Raw genomic sequence first — 19,571 nt, 5'->3', positions numbered from 1 at the left:
GTCCTGTGTCCTGGAGCTTCCTCTTTCAATGGGGATGAGGGATGATGTCTCAAACCCACTCTCAAGGGCCCAGTGAGTGAGGAACTCAGAGGTGAGGCTTCCTCCCCACAGTTGCTCCTATGACACTGGCTGGGAGCGCTGCTGCAAGCTGCCAGGAGTTGCTACCCTGCTGTGGCCTGCCCAGGGATTTGGGAACCCCAGCTGGACTGCGCTCCCTAGAAACCAGACCCAGCAGGCCCTCTACTCTGTCCTGTAAGGAGCACTTGGTGTGACTGCGCTCTGGTGGGTGCTGTAGCCAGCTGTGTCCAGTTCTCCTTGCCCACAAGGACCACGAGGCAGAGGGGAGGATGGGGACAAAGGGAGAAGTGGGGAGAAAAGCCGTGGTACTGCTGAGAAGTGCAAGACTCTGCCCGTCCATCTGTCTGTCACTGTCATTCACCTCAGTACCCAGGCGTCAGCCAGCCCTACAGGGCAGGGAGTGTGAATCTTTCAAAAGGCTTCAGCTATTCAGCTGCCATCAAAGCCAAGCCCAAGCAGTGCACTGTCTTCTCCACTTTGACTCCCTGCTCTCACCGAGGCCTGAGGCCAGAGCAGATGGGACACTTGGGAAACCAACGAGGACGTCCCCAGATGCTGTGAATGCCCTGGCCAGAGCACAGGCAGATCTCTGCACACAGTCCTGCAAGAACAGGGCTCCTTAGGAAGGGCCAGAGTCATTGCTGTTGAATTTCCACCTCACCTGCTGCAGGTTGATGAAACCACCTCCTACGGGAGGGGACTCTCCAGCTGCCATGTTGGTTCAGGACCTAAGGACCGTCATGCCAAGTCTGGGCAAATCTCAACCTTTCTCTTTCACATGCAGGCATCCAGCAAACCTGGAGAGTGGCATAACCTGGGGTGAGAGAGCAGAACAAGACAATCTGTCACCTGCTGCACTAACCTGCTTGTGGCCCTTCATCTCTCCACCGGCTGCCATATGCAAAGGGCTCAGTTCCTCCCGTTCAGCCAGGACATCCTCCCCTCACTGGACAGCCCCTGAACCTAGCAGTGCAAGACTTTGATTTTGTGCTGAGCAAATGGAGAGCTCCATCAGGATGGCACAGATTGCTCTGCCTGGTGCCAGCCATGGTCTACTAGCCAGTGTGGAAGGGAGGACATAGCCCTGACATCTCTCTGCCCCTTTCCAAATGACTTATACCGGGGAGGGAGCAAGGGCTTAGCTGTCCCTGCTCACTGGGACTATTCCTGTGCTCTGTCCTTACAAGAGGAGAAAAGGCTTCTTTGTGCCCCCAGTCCCACATCTGCCTTTGCACAAGTACATAAGTTGACCCTCAATGGGAAGGATAAACCAAGAAAGCCATTATGCGGAGAGGGTGGGATGGGAGTAGGCAGGGTAAGGGTACCATGTTAATTAGGTGAGTTAACTCCAGAGAGGACTGTGAGGAACTTCAGAGGGACCTAAACAAGCTAGGGCAATGGGTAACACGAGGACAAGTGGTTCAATGTTGATAAACATAAATGCAATGAACATTAGAAGAAAAATCTTAAACTTGTCATACACTTTCCAGGGTTCTAAATGAGCTATATCAACTCAGGAAAGGGATCTGGGCAGCTCCGTAGACAGCTCAATGGAGACCCCTGCTCAATGGACAACTGGAATTATAAACAAGATGTGAAGAGCAGAAGGGATGGGAAGGAGAACAACATAGAAAATATTATAATTCCCTTATGTAAATCAATGGTGTGGCCTAATGTACATTCATGTGTGCAGTACCAGCCAACCCATCTCACACAGGATACTGTAGATGTAGAGGGGGGTCAGAGATGGGCAATGAGTACGATAAAGGGCCTGAAAAAACTCTCCTATGAAGAGAGATTGAAAAGATTTGGATTGTTACTTTAGAAAGGAGATGAAGACGAGAGGACATGAGAAAAGTAGCTAAAATACTGAATGGGATAGAGAAAGGGAGATCGGGAACTCCTGTTCTCCCTGTTTCACAGCAGAACTTTGAAAAGCGGGAGGGCCATGTCTCCCTTGGCCTAACCCTCCTCCCCCCACCTCCCAGTTCCGGGAGCCCAAATGTTGTTTGAACCCAGAGTCCCAATAAAAATTAATCCACCTCTGGTTATGGGGTGTTTTGATCAGTGTAGCAGTGGAAAAATATCTGCAGGTTTTGTATCTGTTCTGGCAGGATCTGGTACTGCTTTGAGTAGGTGTGTCCTGGTCTGTGGGGAGATTGCTTCTGATGATGAGCTTGGTATGGTTGGGGGGTTGTCTGAAGGCCAGTAGCAGGGCTTTGGAAAAGCTTTCTTTCAGGATGTGGTCCCCATTGAATATCGTCGTCATGGGCGATGGGTATAATAGGCCAGGGGACGCTAAGCCTCCCCTGGTGTGGCCACCACCAGACTCTTGGGCTGTGGTGGCCCCTGCTCCACCCCTTCCCTGAGGTCCCCACTGCCCACCACTGCCTGGTGAGTCGTTCCCTCTCCTCCTTCACTCCAGTGCCCCCCACAAAAGTTCCCACGGCTCGAGGCATCCCTCCTCACCTGCCCACCGTGTCCTTCCATTCCCCGCTGCTCCATAAGATCCCTCTACCTGCCACGTCCCTCCTTACTTCCCTCTCCCTGGAAGCCAGCAGGGGCTCAGCTCCAGCAGGCGGCCCAGGGCTCAGGCCGGCGGGTGGCCCGGAGTGGCTTGGGGCTCGGGCCAGCAGGCAGCCTGGAATAGCTTGGGGCATGGGCTGCCCAGCAGCCCAGGCCGGCTCGTGGCGACCTGGTGCAGCCCTGGAGGTTGGGGCAGTTTGGCCGGGGCTTCTCCAGCTGTGACGGTGGGGGCCCTCAGGGCTCCGACGGGTGGGGTGGGGCAAAGGTCGGGTAGGGATGGGGCCTCAGGCGGGGGGGGGGGGGGGTGTCAGTGGGGCTAGCTTCCCCAAGGGGTTTTTACCTGCCACCCATGAAGGTTTAATGTTTAATGATACCCCATATAGGTATCATTGTGCCAGAGTGGGATGATAGGTGACAACTAGGGGTATGCAGTTGGGCTTGGTTTTTCTGTATAGAAGCAGGTTCTCCTGGGGTATTCGGGTGGCTCATTCCATGATGTGATCTACTTCTCTGGTGGAGTGCCTTTGTTTGGAAAATGTGTGTATCCCAGACTTTCTCACCACACAAACGGCCAGATTCCTCTGGACACAACAGGCATCCTCCAGAAACTGCAATATTAACAACCTCTCTCATGGATGTCACCTCCCTATATGCCAACTCCCACTCCCTCACAAAGACAGCATCACTGCATGCCCCAAATATCTACAAAACAATTGACAACGCTCACATATCCACCACCTTGTCTCTCAGGGATGGTCTACACTAGAAAGTTAGGTCAACTCAGGTACATTGCACAAGACTCATTTTCTCATCTTCTATTAAATCATTTCCAGAGGTGTGACTGCTGCCTACAGGATACACCCATGGAAGCAAACAAGACCACTGCCTGGTGCCAAAAACATTAGACAGAAAATGTGACAACTGCAGTGTGATATTTCTACAAAGAAGTACGCTACAATTTTGAGGCTGCACACACAGGCCATACTGACAAGAAGGTGACCAAAACCTTTCCATGTGGCTCTAGTGGAATCTCGTGTGAGATACTGCATTCAATTCTGGGCACAATACCAGAAAGACATTAACAACTGACCATAGCAGACTGGGATGTTCACATTCACTTGTAGATCTCTCTGCCACAAAACTTTCCTCATATGAAGCCTGAATTTCCCTTTCTTAATTTCAGACTGATCCTCTTGAATTAGGGTTACCATTCGTCCGGATTTACCCGGACATGTCCTCCTTTTTGTGCTAAAAATAGCGTCCGGGGGGAATTTGTAAAGCACTCACAATGTCCGGGATTTCCCCCCTCCCCCGGCAGAGCGAGTGGCTGGGAGGGCTGCAGGAAAGTCCCGGGCTGGACTCCGGAGCAGCTGGAGAGGAGCTCCGCCCTGCATTCTGAGCAAGTGTCTCAGCACAAAGTGCAGCCCTCCCCTTTTGCAACTGGGAGCGGTTTCTGCCATGCAGCGTAGCAAAACGGGAGCGAGAGCACTTTGTGCTGATACAAGGGCAGCTCTCCCCTGCAACGCGGTCCGTCCGGCAGCACTGTGCAGGGCCAGGAACCGGGTTTTGTTGTGCAGGGCCAGGGACCGGGTTTTGTTGTGCTGGGGAGCGCAGCCACGTGTCCGGCTGACACAGAGCCCAACACCCTGTTCTGAGCAGCAGGGTAAGGGGGGGCAGGAGAAGGGGCAGGGAGGTTCTGGAGGGGGCAGTCAAGAAACGGGGGGGGCTTTTGGGGGGAGTGGAGAAAGTTTTGGGCAGTCAGGGTACAGGTAGGGGGTAGGGTCCTGGTGGGCAGTTGGGGGGGGGTCTTAGGAGGGGGCAGTTAGGGGACAAGGAACAGGGAGTCTTAGGTAGGGGGTGGGGTTCTGGAGGGCAGTTAGGAGCAGGGGTCCCAGGAGGGGGCAGTCAGGGGACAAGGAGCAGGGGGGTAGGGGGCTGGGAGTTCTGGGGGGGAGCTGTCAGGGGGCAGGGGTGGGGAGAGGGATCGGAGCAGTCAGGGCACAGGGAGCAGAGGGGTTTAGATGGGTTGGGAGTTCTGGGGGGAGCTGTCAGGGGGTGGGGAGTGGTTGGATGGGGCGTGGGAGTCCCAGGGGTCTGTCTGGGGGTGGGGGTGTGGATAAAGTTTGGGGCAGTCAGGGGACAAGAGGCAGGGAGGCTTAGATAGGGAGTGGAGTCCTGGGGGGCAGTTAGGGGCAGGGGTCCCAGGAGGGGGTAGTCAGGGGACAAGGAACGGGGGGAGGGTTGGGAGGTCAGGGGGGGCGGGAAGTGGGAGGGGCAGGGGCGGGGCTCCTCCCGTCCTCTTTTTTGCTCGCTGAAATATGGTAACCCTACTTGAATTACACTTTGTTGGGCCACCTGAAAAAAAAAATTCCTTCACCAGTGTTTACACCCATGAGATCTTTCTAGACTACTGGCATGTTCTCTCCACCCCCTGCCTTAGTCATCACTTACCCAAACTAGACTGATTTAGCTCTTAATCTCTCTAAATCAACCCCTCCAGCCCTCTGACTTGTTGTTCTTCTCTAAACTCCTTTCAGGTTATAGGATAAGAGAAAATACCCTGCGAGAATGGTAGAAGAGACACAAGAATGATTAAAGGATCAGAAAACATATAGACTCCAGGAACTCAATCTAATTAGTTTAACAAAGAGAAGGTTAAGGGGTGACTTGATCACAGTCTGTAAGTACCTTCCTGGGGAACAAATATTTGATAATGAGCTCTTCAATCTAGCTGGGCTAAGAGGCATTTTCCATCTCTTAACATCTAGCAGAGAAAGGTCTAACATGATCCAGTGGTTGGAAGTTGAAGCTAGACAAATTCAGATTGGAAATAAGGTGTACATTTTTAACAGAGTAATTAACCACTGGAACAATTTACCAAGGGTCGTGGTGGATACTCCACTCACTGACAATTTTAAAATCAAGATTGGATTTCCCCCCCCCTCCCCCCAAGATCTACTCTAGGAATTATTTTGGGTGAATTCTATGGTCTGTGTTATTCAGGAGGTCAGACTAGGCCCTTATGGCCTTGGAATCTGTGAATCATACAAGAAAAAACAACAGTCAAAGAAATTTTAAACACTGAGACCGTCATCCTTTTAGTGTCTACAAAGTTGTCTCTATGTCCATGATTCAGCATTCCCGATGTAATTAATTTAGAATAGAAGCATGACAGCAGACCAGATTCAAAGCGGAGGCTAAGAATTAAAGTCTACAAGAGCATGCGCTGATGCAGCTCACACTTTTCCTGTCCCCCTCGGCTTATGAATTACACTAGCTTGAACCTGTCCCACTTACCCAAGTGTAACGTACAACCTTCACGCTCACACGCTTCTGCTCTAAATTTGGCCCAGAGTCTAGTTGAGTGGAAGGGAACCTGTCTACATTGTAACACACACTGAGGGGCTGGGAAAGAGGAAGACAGCAAGGAAAGCAACGAATAAGAGTGGGTGAGAGGATATAAATTAAAGGAGGCACGTTACTGTAGCTTAGGCAACTCCCACCACACAGTTCTCCATTTACTTCAGTGGGATTCCATGCTGGTGCTGGGATCCCTCCTCTTGGAGCCACCCGCAGGACGGAAGCCTTAAGATTCCTTCCCCATTGGAAGAATAGGTCCTAGGTAGGTTTAAGGTAGTCTCACTGTAAGGAGCCTAACCTGCGCCACCTCTGAATTTGGTCCTCTACATTTTTCTGGATCAGAAGTAACGCTGGGTCTGAAGTGGGTGACGTTCTTTGGAAGGAGGGCCCAGTGAGAAGGCCAAGTCTGACCACCCAAACTCCTGGGGGCAGGGACTTTGTAACACGTACACTTACCTAGCTATGTAAGAATATTTGCCAGGCTCTGGAGCTGTGTCCTCAGGGAAGTGGTAGGAGCTCCATGGCTTGGTACACTGAAAACAAGACTGGAAAGAACCCTGTGGGGAACAATTCTGTTCCAGGCTTCCAGGCTCCCTGGAAAAGGAGTTTTGATGTGGGCTAAGAGGCATTTTCCATCTCTTAACATCTATAATCCCATGAAGAGCAGCAGCCCCAACTAAGTGGGTTGAGATAAAACCAGGAGGCAGTCAGAGGGATGGAGATAGAAACAGGATGAGAGCCTAGGAAGTAGTTAGAAAAAGGAGAAAGGAGGAGTTTAAAGACAAGTGAGGAAAATGATTAGAGGCCTGGAAAGACTTTCCTATGCAGAGAGATTGACTGGGACTGTTTAGTTCAGAGAGGAGATGAACAACAGGGGATATAACAGAAGCATAAAAATAAAAAAGAGGTGTTGAGATGCCATGGTGGTAGGCCCGGTATACGAACCTGACCAGAACTGAAAAGATAGATTCTGCACTCCTATTCCCCCTCTCTCATAACACAAGAACAAGGGGACACAGGATTAAACTGAATGTGTTAACAAATGTAACCCTAAGGAATGGGAAAAACTTTTTATGCACCCAATTAACCTATGGAACTCATCGCCACTGATATCAGAGAAACCAAGAGCACAACAGAATTCAGAAAGGGATTTGACATTTACATGGACGATGGTTACTTTACACAGGGTAGCCTGTGGGAGAATATCCACAACTCTCTACTTTGGATGTTTACACCTTCCCCTGAAGCCTCCAATACTTGCTACTGTCAGAGACGGGAAACAAGACTAGATGGAGCACTAGTCTGATCTCGACAGAGAAATCACACAGAGATGATGAGGTATTAATACAAGAGACAATGACAAGGAAGGTCCCTACAATTGGGTTTCTGGGTAGCTATGGCAGGGACACACACAGCTCAGGAAGAAAGGAACAGAGATGGACCCTGACAATATATTGTGTGCGCCTCACATGCACACTGTGCATATGCCTGAGCCACAAGCGGATTAGACATGTACTGCGTGTACTCAGGACCCTACCGTGACGGGAGACTCAGACAAATATGCAGGCTGTGCATGAAAGCCTGCAGCACTGGGAGATGGGGATCCAGGGTAGGGTGCATGGACGCGTCATGAAAACACAGAACACGCAGCATCAGGAAGCAATAGTGCAGATATCAGGTGCGCAGGCACCACAGTTCTTAGGAGCCAGCCTGTGGCACCAGAAGGTGAGACTCACAGGCCAGCGGTGCTGGCACCATGTGTCCGGGAGCCCATGGCTCTGGGAGAGTGGAACACATTTTGCTGGTGCCGTGTCTACGCAGGAGTCTACCGCAATGGGAGAGGTGGACCCTGTGCAGACTGCATAGGTGCCATGCTACATAGGAGCCTGCAGCACTGGGACGCAGGGACCCACCTATATGCCCTGTGCACCTGCTACTAGCCCTGTAATTTTGCTGTCTCACGTTCAGTGGCTCACAAACCTTTCCCTCCCCTTCGTCGCCCCTGCATGCTGTCTGCGCCCTAGGGCTCCCGCTCCCTGGCTGGTACCGGAGGGAGAGGCCCCTCAAGCACAGACATTTTGGGAAAGGCTGCAAGCTCACGTCAGAAACGCTGGGCAGCAGCCCGCGGTAACACGGACAGGTGGCACTGGCAAAGCCCCAGCAAGGGCTGGCCGCCCCCGGGCTGGAGGAGCTGCCGATGGGGACTCCAGACAGGCTCCTGGCCACACGTCTGTGTCAATGCCACGGGCGCGGAGCTGCCGAGAAAGGGCGATGGAGGCGGGAGGCTGGAGTGGGACGACTACCGTACCTCGCAACCGCGGAGAAGGAAGGAGAGCCGCTCGCCTCCGGCCACGGGTCCCCGGACACACGGCGCTGCGCAGGACTCCCTCCCGCTCCGCTCGGGCCGCCGCCGGGCAGCGCTCAACATGCGGCCATGTCCCTGCCGGGGGCCAGGGAGGGCGGCTGGGTCAGGCACCGCCGCCGCCTCCGCTTCTCCAGCAACCACGCAGCCATGCACCGCATCGGGCTCCGCTCCGCCTGGCTGCGCTGGAAATCCCGCGCCGCGAGCGCCGAGCCCGGCCGCCGTGAGTCACGCAGGGCTGGGGCGGCCTCCGGCACAGGCGACAGCCTGGAGACACACGCCTCCCGCGGCTGCTCCGCACCAGCTCCAGCGACCGGCTTCCCCCGGCCCGCAAGGCGCCGCGCAGCGCAAACGCGGGGCCAGCTCCGCGCGTTACCCTGCGCGCTGCCGTCACAGGTGCGCCTCCCCCCGCAGGCTGGTGTGTGCACACTGGTCACACGTGCCCACCCCCACCCCCGGTGCATGCTACCCCCACCCCTCATTCCACACCCACCCACACCCCCGCAGGCTGGTGTGTGCACACTGGTCACACGTGCCCACCCCCACCCCCGGTGCATGCTACCCCCACCCCTCATTCCACACCCACCCACACCCCCGCAGGCTGGTGTGTGCACACCGGTCACACGTGCCCACCCCCACCCCTCATTCCACACACACCCACACCCCCGCAGGCTGGTGTGTGCACACTGGTCACACGTGCCCACCCCCACCCCAGGTGCATGCTACCCCCCTCTCATTCCACACCCCTGCCCCACCCCAGGCTGGTCTGTGCACATTGAGGTGCAAATAGCCTCACACTTCCCGCTTCTCAGAACACACACAAGCCCGCAGCCTGCACTGTACACATGCCCCCTAATACGGCCACATACACCCACCTGCTCCCACCCCAGCCCCCCCAGTCCCCGACGTGCCTATCCGCCTCTTCTGTTCACCTTCCCTTCTCATCACATAGTCATACACACCGTCTGCACCCACACCCCTCACACACTCCCTCACTGCTTCCCCAGCTCTGTCCCCACGATCAGGTACAGACACTGTATCGTGGGCAGTGCCCGAGGGGTTCCTGGAGCCATGTGGGCAATACAGAGCCCTGGGCCCAATGTCCACTGCAGTCACTGGGCAGCCGCCCCAGGTCTCCCAGGCCAGGTCTATCGCCAGGGGACAGAGCGCAGCTGGGGAGCTGTTTCCCTGAAGCAAAGGCCAAGGAGCAGCCAAGCAGCTCTGGGTTCCCTTCCCAGCCTCGCCACAAACACACCCTGCGCACTTAGTTATGCATTTCCACATTGACTCGGTTTCCCTTTTGATAAGTGCGGATAACGGGACCCACCTGGCAGGGGATTTGGGTTCGCTAACGTGTTTATAAAGGCATGACACAAAAGTGGCCTGGGAGATGTGTACTGGCCGCATAACGTGATCTATTGTCCATTCACACTACGGGGGAACTGCTGGGCAAGAACCGGGTGCCCGTGGGGGCCAACCCCTCCCAGGGCAGCCCCGTGCTGGGTATGGCCAGGGCCCGACAGAGCACAACAGTCCTGCGGCTTATGCCTTGGCCACCTGTGCAGCTGTGACATAAGACCATAAGAACGGCCGTACTGCGTCAGACCAAAGGTCCATCCAGCCCAGTATCCTGCCTACCAACAGTGACCAATGCCAGGTGCCCCAGAGGGAGTGAACCTAACAGGTAATGATCAAGTGATCTCTCTCCTGCCATCCATCTCCACCCTCTGACAAACAGAGGCTGGGGACACTCTTCCTTACCCATCCTGGCTAATAGCCATTAATGGATTTAACCTCCATTAATTTATCCAGTTCTCTTTTAAACCCTGTTATAGTCCTAGCCTTCACAACCTTCTCAGGCAAGGAGATCCACAGGTTGACTGAGCACTGTGTGAAGAAGAACTTCCTTTTATTTTGCTGCCCATTAATTTCATTTGGTGGTCCCTAGTCCTTATATTATGTGGACAAGTAAATAACTTTTCCTTATTCACTTTCTCCACATCACTTATGATTTTATATACCTCTCTCACATCCCCCCTTAGTCTCCTCTTTTCCAAGCTGAAAAGTCCTGGCCTCCTTAATCTCTCCTCATATGGGACCCGTTCCAAACCACTAATCATTTTAGTTGCCCTTTTCTGAACTTTTTCTAATGTCAGTATAGCTTTTTTGAGATGAGGAGACCACATCTGTACACAGTATTCAAGATGTGGGCGTACCATGGATTTATATAAGGGCAATAAGATATTCTCTGTCTTATTCTCTATGCTTTTTTGACTGCCGCTGCACACTGCGTGGACGTCTTGAGAGAACTATCCACGATGACTCCAAGATCTCTTTCCTGATTAGTTGTAGCTAAATTAGCCCCCATCATATTGTATGTATAGTTGGGGTTATTTTTTCCAATGTGCATTACTTTACCCACATTAAATTTCATTTGCCATTTTGTTGCCCAATCACTTAGTTTTGTGAGATCTTTTTGAAGTTCTTCACAGTCTGCTTTGGTCTTAACTATCTTGAGCAGTTTAGTATCATCTGGAAACTTCGCTACCTCACTGGTTACCCCTTTCTCCAGATCATTTATGAATAAGTTGAATAGGATTGGTCCTAGGACTGATCCTTGGGGAATACCACTAGTTACCCCTCTCCATTCTGAAAATTTACCATTTATTCCTACCCTTTGTTCCCTGTCTTTTAACCAGTTCTCAGTTCATGAAAGGATCTTCCCTCTTATCCTATGACAACTTAATTGACGTAAGAGTCTTTTGTGAGGGACCTTGTCAAAGGCTTTCTGGAAATCTAAGTACACTATGTCCACTGGATCCCCCTTATCCACATGTTTGTTGACCCCTTCAAAGAACTCTAATAGATTAGTAAGACATGATTTCCCTTTACAGAAACCATGTTGACTTTTGCCCAACAAGTTATGTTCTTCTATGTGTCTGACAATTTTATTTTTGCCCGGTACGGACATTAGACTTAACGGTCTGTAATTGCCAGGATCACCTCTAGAGCCCTTTTTAAATTTTGGCGTTACCTTAGCTATCTTCCAGTCATTGGGTACAGAAGCTGATTTAAAGGACAGGTTACAAACCCTAGTTAATAGTTCCGCAATTTCACATTTGAGTTCTTTCAGAACTCTTGGGTGAATACCATCTGGTCCCGGTGACTTGTTACTGTCAAGTTTATCAATTAATTCCAAAACCTCCTCTAGTGTCCTTCAATCTGTAACAATTCCCCAGATTTGTCACCTACAAAAAGCCGGCTCAGGTTTGGGAATATCCCTAACATCCTCAACCGTGAAGACTGAAGCAAAGAATTCATTTAGTTTCTCCACAATTACTTTATCGTCTTTAAGTGCTCCTTTTTTATCTCGATCATCCAGGGGCCCCACTGGTTGTTTAGCAGGCTTCCTGCTTCTGATGTACTTAAAAAACATTTTGTTATTACTTTTTGAGTTTTTGGCTAGCTGTTCTTCAAACTCCTTTTTGGCTTTTCTTCTTACATTTTTACACTTAATTTGGCAGTGTTTATGCTCCTTTCTATTTACCTCACTAGGATCTGACTTCCACTTTTTAAAAGATGCCTTTTTATCTCCCACTGCTTCTTTTACATGGTTGTTAAGCCACGGTGGCTCTTTTTTAGTTCTTTTACTGTGTTTTTTAATTTGGGGTATACATTTAAGTTGGGTCTCTATTATGGTGTCTTTGAAAAGTGTCCATGCAGCTTGCCGGGATTTCACTCTAGTCACTGTACCTTTTAATTTCTGTTTAACTAACCCCCTCATTTTTGCATAGTTCCCCTTTCTGAAATTAAATGCCTGCCAGTAATGGGTGATTTGGGGTTGTTACCCAGGGCTGATTTCCGAGGAACCCCCTGCAGCGCCCCCACTGACTGCCTACCCCTGAGCGAGGCCCCACCCCGCTCACCTGCACGCCCCCCCTCGCCCCGGGCCGATATAAGGGGCGGAGGGAGCCGCCGCCCCCCTACCACGTGCCCTGGCTCAGCCCCGCCACCCGGCCCGCCCCAGGTAGGCTGCGGCACGGGACAGCTTCGCGGCGGCCAGGGGAGCCGACTCCCCCGCGGGCTGCCTCGCCCCTAGCTGGCGGGGGCTGCAGCGTGTCGCTCCGGCCCGGCCCCGCGCAGGGCTCTAGCTCGGCTCTGAGAGCGGGACGCGGCCGGGCCCCCGCACCGCACCGCACGGGCCATGCGCGGGGGCTGGTCAGCGCCGGGCGGCTCCGGATCGCTGCGCGGGGGCTGGCAGGCGGAACTGGCGCCAAGCCGCCTCGCGGATGGGGGAGACACCGGAGTCACACCCGGACTCTGGGACCGCCGGGCAGCGTGTGAACCCCGCGGCGCAGGCCGGGATCCCGGAGCCGCAGCCACTTACCTGCCGGGCGGGGAGGGGCCAGCGCGTTGGTGGCGAGCCTGGCCCGAGCCTGGGGGCGCCTCCGCTAGCATTAGCCGGGGGGGGGGTCCCCTCACTCCACCCCCCGCCCCCGCCGGCTGCTGCGCGTCTCCGACCCAGCCTGTGCGGGGGGGGGGCTGCGAATCTCCTCCTCCCCCCCCCCCTCCGCGCTGCTGCCCTGGGACTCGGGGGGAGTCGCCCAGGGGCTGGCTACAGAGCCCTGGGGCCCGGCTCGCTGGGCACGTCCCCCGCCCCGAGTCCCCGAGCCCTGCCGGGCGGGGCCGCCCGTCTGCCCAGGGGTGTAGCGCGGGGGGGGGGGCTCCCCGGGGGCGGGGTGTCTCTAGAGTGACGGGTCGGAGCTGGGGGGGGCGGGGGGGTCTCTAGAGTGACGGGTCGGAGCTGGGGGGGGCGGGGGGGTCTCTAGAGTGACGGGTCGGAGTTGGGGGGGGCGGGGGGGTCTCTAGAGTGACGGGTCGGAGTTGGGGGGGGCGGGGGGGTCTCTAGAGTGACGGGTCGGAGTTGGGGGGGGCGGGGGGGGCTATGGAGGAGGTCGGGGAAGGCTGTACAGCGGGAGGACGGAGTGGAGCCGAGGGGCTCCTGGGGCGGGGTGTGCGCGTGGGGGAGGGGGAGGGAAGCGGGGGGAAGGTGGGTGTGTTGGGGGAGGGGGTCTCGGGGAAGGTGGGTGTGTTGGGGGAGGGGGTCTCGGGGAAGGTGGGTGTGTTGGGGGAGGGAAGCGGGGGGAAGGTGGGTGGGGTGGGTGTGTTGGGGGGGCGGGGGGGAGTGACCCCAGCGCTACGTTTTGCTCTGGCCTGGCGGGTGACTCTGAGGCGGACTCTATGGTAGTGCAGTAATGACGGGCGCCCGGGGGAGCCGCTCTGCCCGTGGTTCTTGGACTCTATGGTAACGCGGAAGTGAGGGGCGCCCGGGGGAGCCGCTCTGCCCGGGACTCTCCGACTCCATGGTAACGCGGAAGTGAGTGAGGCCGGGGCGGGGGGCGCGGGGCAGCCCCAGGGTCTCAGGCCGGGGCGGGAGCTCGATCCCCGGGCCACCTCCTGCCGGAGCCGGTCTCAGCCGCTCGTGGCCGCGGGGAGGGGGTGACCCGGGGCCCGTTTGCCCCCAGGCCCGGCCCCGCCCCGGCCTGTCCGCGCGGTGTGACAGTGACGCTTCTCCCCGCCCCTTACAGATGGCGTCTGCGGCACCAGGGGAGATGCTGGTCCAGAGCCTAGCCCGGCTGCTCCAGGACTCCGGTGAGGCCCCGGATCGCAGGCGGGGCCTGGGAGATCGGCCCGATGGGGGGGGCGGGGGGCTGGGGCAGTGCGGGGGGGCGGGGGGCTGGGGCAGTGCGGGGGGGCGGGGGGCTGGGGCAGTGCGGGGGGGCGAGGGCCGGGCCGGGCCAGGCCGGGAAGGAGAAGACCCCGCTGAGATGTAGAAAGCAACAGAGGGTCCTGTGGCACCTTTAAGACTAACAAATGTATTGGAGCAAAAGCTTTCGTGGGTGAATACCACTTGGTCGGATGGATCTCACTTCTGGGTATGGGGATGAGGTTGGAAATTGTTTTGGGTGGGAGGATGACTTGGCAGCCCTGGCTTCCCGGTGCAGAGTCATGGGCCAGTCTCCAGAGCTCGTGATGGGCTCTGCTCATCTGTATGCGGCCAGGCATCAGCGCTGAGCTCCAGATCCCATGGAAAAGCTTCCAGAACAGACCTTGGCAGTGATGAGGGGAAGAAAAATACCAAGTCTAACTGAAGCTGGCAGGAGCAGACATAGGAGTAGCCTCAGCAAGTATTGCACCATTTGCTTTGGGGGGTTCCAGCCAGGACCACTTCTTTCCCAATGCCCCTAGACCCAGAACTATGCAGCGCCCCCCCTATCACCACAGGAACACTGGGAATCAAGGGGTGTCTGTCTTCTCCTGAGCCATGTCTCTGTGCAATACCTGTAAGGTTTTGGTTGTGCCACAGGATATTTCTGTGCAGCCTGCATATATATCATAATGCCACAACATAAATCCATGGTACACCCACATCTTGAATACTGCATGCCATTCTGGTCATCCCATCTCCAAAAAGACGTTAGAAATGGAAAAGGTATAGAAAAGGCAACAAAAATGAACAGGGATATGGAACAGCTTCCATATGAGGAGAGATTAAGACTTGGACTTTGCAGCTTGGAAAAAAGACAACTAAGAGGGGCTATGATAGAGATTTATAAAATCTGGACTGGTGAGAAGAAAGTGAATAAGAAAGTGTAATATTATTCCTTCACGTATCGCAAGAACCAGAGGTTACCCCAGGAGTGGGCAAACTTTTTGTCACATCTGGGCATAGAAATTGTTTGGCGTGCCATGAATGCTCACAAAATTGGGGGTTGGGATGCGGGAGGGATTGAGGGCTCTGGTTGGGGGTGAGGACTCCGAGGTGTGAAATGAGGAATTCAGGGTGTGGGAGAGGGCTGGAGGTGTGGGGGTTAAGGGCTCTGTCTGGGGATGAGGGGTTGGGGTGCAGGAAGGTGCTCTAGGCTGGATCCAAGGGGTTTGGAGCGTGGGAAGGGAGATCTGGGTCGGGGCAGGGGGTTGGGGCCCGGGTGGAGCCTCAGGGGTGCAGGCTCTGTGCGGCGCTTACCTCAAGCGGTAAGCTCCTACACGGAGGCGCGGCCAGATGGTTCTGCATGCTGCCCTGTCTGTAGGCACCACCCCATGGTCCAGCAATGGGAGCTTCAGGGGCAGTGTTTGGGGCAGGGTCAGCGTGCAGAGTGGAGTCCCCTGGCTGCCCCTACACAAGCCGGAGGAGGCCATGTCGCTGCTTTCAGGAGCGGCCCCCGAACCTGCTCCCCGGCTGAAGCGCCAGAGCGGGGCAAGCCCCAGACCCTGCTCCCCAGTGGGAGCTCGAGGGCTGGATTAAAACGGCTGGCGGCCTGGATCCGGCCTGCAGGCCATAGTTTGCTCACCCCTGGGTTATCCAATGACATTAATAGGTAGCAAATTTAAAACAAGCAGAAGCAAGCACTTCTTCACACAACGCACTGTCAACCTGTGGAACTCATTGCCAGGGGATGTTCCCAAAACCATAACAGAGTTAAAGAACTACGTAGGTTCATAGAGGCTAGGTCCATCAATGGTTTTTAGCCAAGTCTGTCAACCCACTTCTGCGGGCTCTGTAGATGTAGAAATATTGCGGGGCCTATGAACTGTCTGCTACTGGAAACAAATGCCCCCCTTCTGAACTTCTTGGAAGCTTTCTCTTTTTCGATTAACATTTCCATGCTTGTGCTGCAAATATGAATGTGGGGTTATGTGAGAATGGAAAGTACTGTTGCAATTTATGTGTTAGACTTGTAATGCAACAGGGATGCAGTCAAAAATGGTGAAGCTTGAAACTGCCTGCACCGGGGGGGATGCTTGACTTGAAAATAACATGCACAAATATTCTCATTTTTGAGTTATGTTCAGCATGTAGTTTTTGGTAGAAAACCTAAGGCTTCAGGCACTCGCTTACAGTCTGCAGAGAGCAGTTAGGTTTCTATTTGTTCAGAGCTTAACTCTTCCAGCAGAGTTTAAGCTCTGCAAGTCTTTCCCCTTTAATAATAATCATAACTAATAATTAATAAAACCTTGGTGTGAAGTCAATGTTGTGCAATCAAATCACTAAAAATCAGGAAATGTGGGAAGGTTCCTAAAGCAATGTGACAGTATTCCATTAAATTCAAATTGCATTTGAGTGAGGCCTGGTCTACATAAAAAATTTTTACATGTTGATTGGGGTGTGTCTGTTTTTTACTGACATAATGCTGATAAAATCCCTAGTGCAGGGGTGATCAAACTACGGCCCGTGGGCCAGGTCCGGGCCACCAGCCATTTTAATCCGGCCCTTGAGCTCCTGCTGGGAAGCAGGGTCTGGGGCTTGCACCGCTCTGGTACTCCAACTGGGGAGCAGGATCGGGGGCTGCTCTATGTGGCTCCCGGAAGCAGTGACATGGCCTTCCTCCAGCTCCTACGCATAGGAGCAGCCAGGGGACTGCTCTGCACGCTGCCCCCGCCCCAAGAGCTGCAAGGGGAGTGCCTGCAGACGGGACAGCATACAGAACTCCTTGGCTGTGCCTCCACATAGGAACTGGAGAAGGGACATACCGCTGCTGCTTCCGGGAGCCGCTTGAGGTAAGCGCGGCCTGGAGCCTGAACCCCTGAGGCTCCATCCCTGATCACTCTCCTGCCATCCAAACCTCTCATCCCCAGCCCCACCCCAGAGACGACCCCACCCCCCCCCGCCCTCTGAACCGCTCAGTCCCAGCCTGGAGCACCCTCCTACACCCCAAACTCCTCATCCCCAGCCTGGATCCCCCTCCTGCACCCTGAACTCCTCATTTCTCGCCCCACCTCAGAACCCGCACCCCCAACCATAGCCCGCAACCCCTCCCCCATCGCAACCCCAATTTTTTGAGCATTCATGGCCTGCCATACAATTTCTATGCCCAGATGTGGCCCTCGGGCCAAAAAGCTTGCCCATGCCTGACATAGTGGATGCAATTATACTGGTATAAGGTGCTTTATACCAGTTTAGGTGATTTTGCTTTGCTTTGTCAAACTTGAATAAGTAACATTAGTAAAGCACTTTTGTACCAGTATCTTGCTTGTTCCAGTTTGACTAAGCAAAATGTGTAACTGCAGCTATGGTCGGGGAGGGGAAAACGGGCACGGTGTTGCTGCTTAGCTAGTCACAGTTAAAATGACAACTTCTAAGTGTAGCCAAGGCTTGATAGTTGCATCTACCATAGTTGTAAGTGACATGTAAAATTCCTGGAGTTGAATGGGGGGTGACTTTTCTTTTTTCCGTTTACTTTGTAGATGTGACACTTTTTGTTTATAGTCACTTGCACTTTTTCCCCTGAAAAGTTCATCTTCCTCTTTGCTGAAAAGACGCTCAAACATCAACAAGGGAGCAGGAAACCCCTGAAATGTTGTTTTGAAATCTAAAGGGGACTTTATCAGAAACTGAAATTTCTTTTAAAATTAGTCAATTTCAAAAAGTCATGTCGGCAGTCTAACAGCTGAGCAGCCTGCGTGTAGTGGTGTCTAGTTTGGTTTTGCTGTTTAAGTTTATAACCTAATATACTAGTGTTGTGCATCTAGTGAGTAAGCACAGCGGAGTTAATGCTTCTCTTCACCTTTTACTCTTGCATTTCTAAACATTCTGACTTTACTGTGCAGCCTGAATGTTGCATTAAGGCTTTTGCTTCTGACTTACTCATTTTCACATCACATTTTAAACAATTAGTGATTTAATGCGGTCATGTCAGGCAAATGGATTGGTGCTAGGTACGGCTCAAGACCATGGGAGAAAGGTCCCTTTCCTGGCCTGCAGTCACACCACTGCATGTGGTGAAGTGAATTATGGATGGAACTGCAGATACATTGGGTTTGTTAATGGTCTGATCTCTTTCACAGGAGACTTGGTTCTAGATGGCACTAGCACCCTCACTTTGCTCACCTCCACTCTGCAGCACCTGACACAGGTCTTTGAGCAGCATCTTGTGTCCCGGAACCAGAACCATGGTTTTATTGCACTTCCGTCACACCCAGCTGACACATCTGCCATTCTCCAGGCCCAGTTCCTGTTTGACATCTTGCAGAAGACACTTTCCCTGAAGGTCTGTAATGCAAAGGTGCACTGTGATGATTTTTGTGGGGAAGAAGGGAGAATGACTGTGGTAAGCTTAGCAGGTCTGCCGGGATGGGGTGGACTGCTGGAGCAGATTTCTCTGTATCCCCATCCCAGGTTGGGTTCATTTGAGAAGTATATGGTTATCCCTCTATTGCATACGTATCAGAGTACTTGCCTCTGTGCCCCCAATGCTGTCAGTGCCTCAGGTAGAATGTGGAACCATAGTGTTCGTGTAATGACATGTATTTATTTGGTATCACATCTTTCCCAGCAAACAGTCTCCAAAAGGTTTTGCAGAGTTAAAAACAGGACAACAGAGAGGAATATCAAAGCAGACCCTGGTCGGGTTGGCATTGTAGTGAATAAACTGAAGGGTAAATCATAAAATGTGACATGTTAACAGGATCTGGTGGAGACTGGGGCATGGATGAGCTAGCTGTCTGGCTCAAGCTTTGTAAGTCTGAGGGTGTAGGTGGTGGTGGTGGTGGTAGGCTTGGGAAGGTTAGAAGAGGATAATATCTGTTGTCTTAGCCATGCACCCTTGCTACTACTTGTTGGGTTCCCACTGATTCGGCCGCTAAACCAATGGCTATTCGCGTGATTGTAGTGGGAAGGGAAATTGCTGGAAATGCTCTGGATGTACACTTTGTAATTGGATTGTAAAAAGACCAATAACAGAGATGAAGGCAAGGGTGAGAGTTTCAGACGACCTTTGAACTAGGTAGAGATGGCAAGAGTTAGAGGAGAAGGCTTTTGCCCCAAGCGTAAGAAGGGCGTGCTAGGGAGTGGGAGAGGAGTGAAGATGGGTCTGGTTTCAGCTCACATCAAGAGCTTATTGAAGATGCCCACTTCTAATTGTAAGTGAAAACAACCTGGGAGTTCCAGGATGGGAATGATGTGACTGCTCTAAGGCTTGGTCTACACTTAATGCTGGCAAAGCTGTCACAGTCATGGGTGTGAAAACACCTCTGACTATGCCCAGAAAACCTTTGGGGTAGGCACAGCTGTACTGACCGAGCGCTTCAGTCAGCCCAGCTAGTGTTCATGGTTCCTACGCTGCCAGATGTTCTTGCAGTAGACGGACCATAAAAACGGCCACACTAGGTCAGACCAAAGGTCCATCTAGCCCAGTATCGTGTCTCCTGACAGTGGCCAATGCCAGGTGCCCCAGAGGGAATGAAC

General features: G+C 53.4%; 2 protein-coding genes across 7 annotated transcripts in view; one reads left to right on the top strand and one right to left on the bottom strand.

Moving 5' to 3' along the window:
- The window catches only part of SLC4A3 (solute carrier family 4 member 3), a 72,509-nt gene extending 59,474 nt beyond the window's left edge, over window positions 1-13,035 (bottom strand). For 2 of the 5 annotated variants that reach the window (XM_054044468.1, XM_054044472.1), the window contains exons 1-2: window positions 12,714-13,035; window positions 740-892 (exon numbers count right to left, since the gene is read on the bottom strand). In XM_054044468.1, coding sequence (XP_053900443.1) covers window positions 740-793 — 54 coding nt within the window. In that variant the 5' untranslated portion in view covers window positions 794-892; window positions 12,714-13,035. Of the gene's footprint in view, window positions 1-739; window positions 893-1,559; window positions 1,607-8,272; window positions 8,624-12,713 lie in introns of those variants that run through there. The other 3 variants (XM_054044469.1, XM_054044471.1, XM_054044470.1) reach the window with 3 other exon arrangements.
- The window catches only part of STK11IP (serine/threonine kinase 11 interacting protein), a 33,499-nt gene continuing 26,239 nt past the window's right edge, over window positions 12,312-19,571 (top strand). Inside the window, exons 1-3 of one of the 2 annotated variants that reach the window (XM_054044474.1) lie at window positions 12,312-12,353; window positions 13,915-13,978; window positions 18,173-18,375. In XM_054044474.1, coding sequence (XP_053900449.1) covers window positions 13,915-13,978; window positions 18,173-18,375 — 267 coding nt within the window. In that variant the 5' untranslated portion in view covers window positions 12,312-12,353. Of the gene's footprint in view, window positions 12,354-13,522; window positions 13,704-13,914; window positions 13,979-18,172; window positions 18,376-19,571 lie in introns of those variants that run through there. The other variant, XM_054044473.1, reaches the window with a different exon arrangement.

This window comes from Malaclemys terrapin, chromosome 11, assembly GCF_027887155.1.
Source record: "Malaclemys terrapin pileata isolate rMalTer1 chromosome 11, rMalTer1.hap1, whole genome shotgun sequence".
In the NCBI taxonomy this organism is placed as follows: Eukaryota; Metazoa; Chordata; order Testudines; family Emydidae; genus Malaclemys; species Malaclemys terrapin.
The sequence above is the reverse complement of the archived record's forward strand: the minus strand, read 5'-3'. Positions and strand labels throughout refer to the sequence as shown.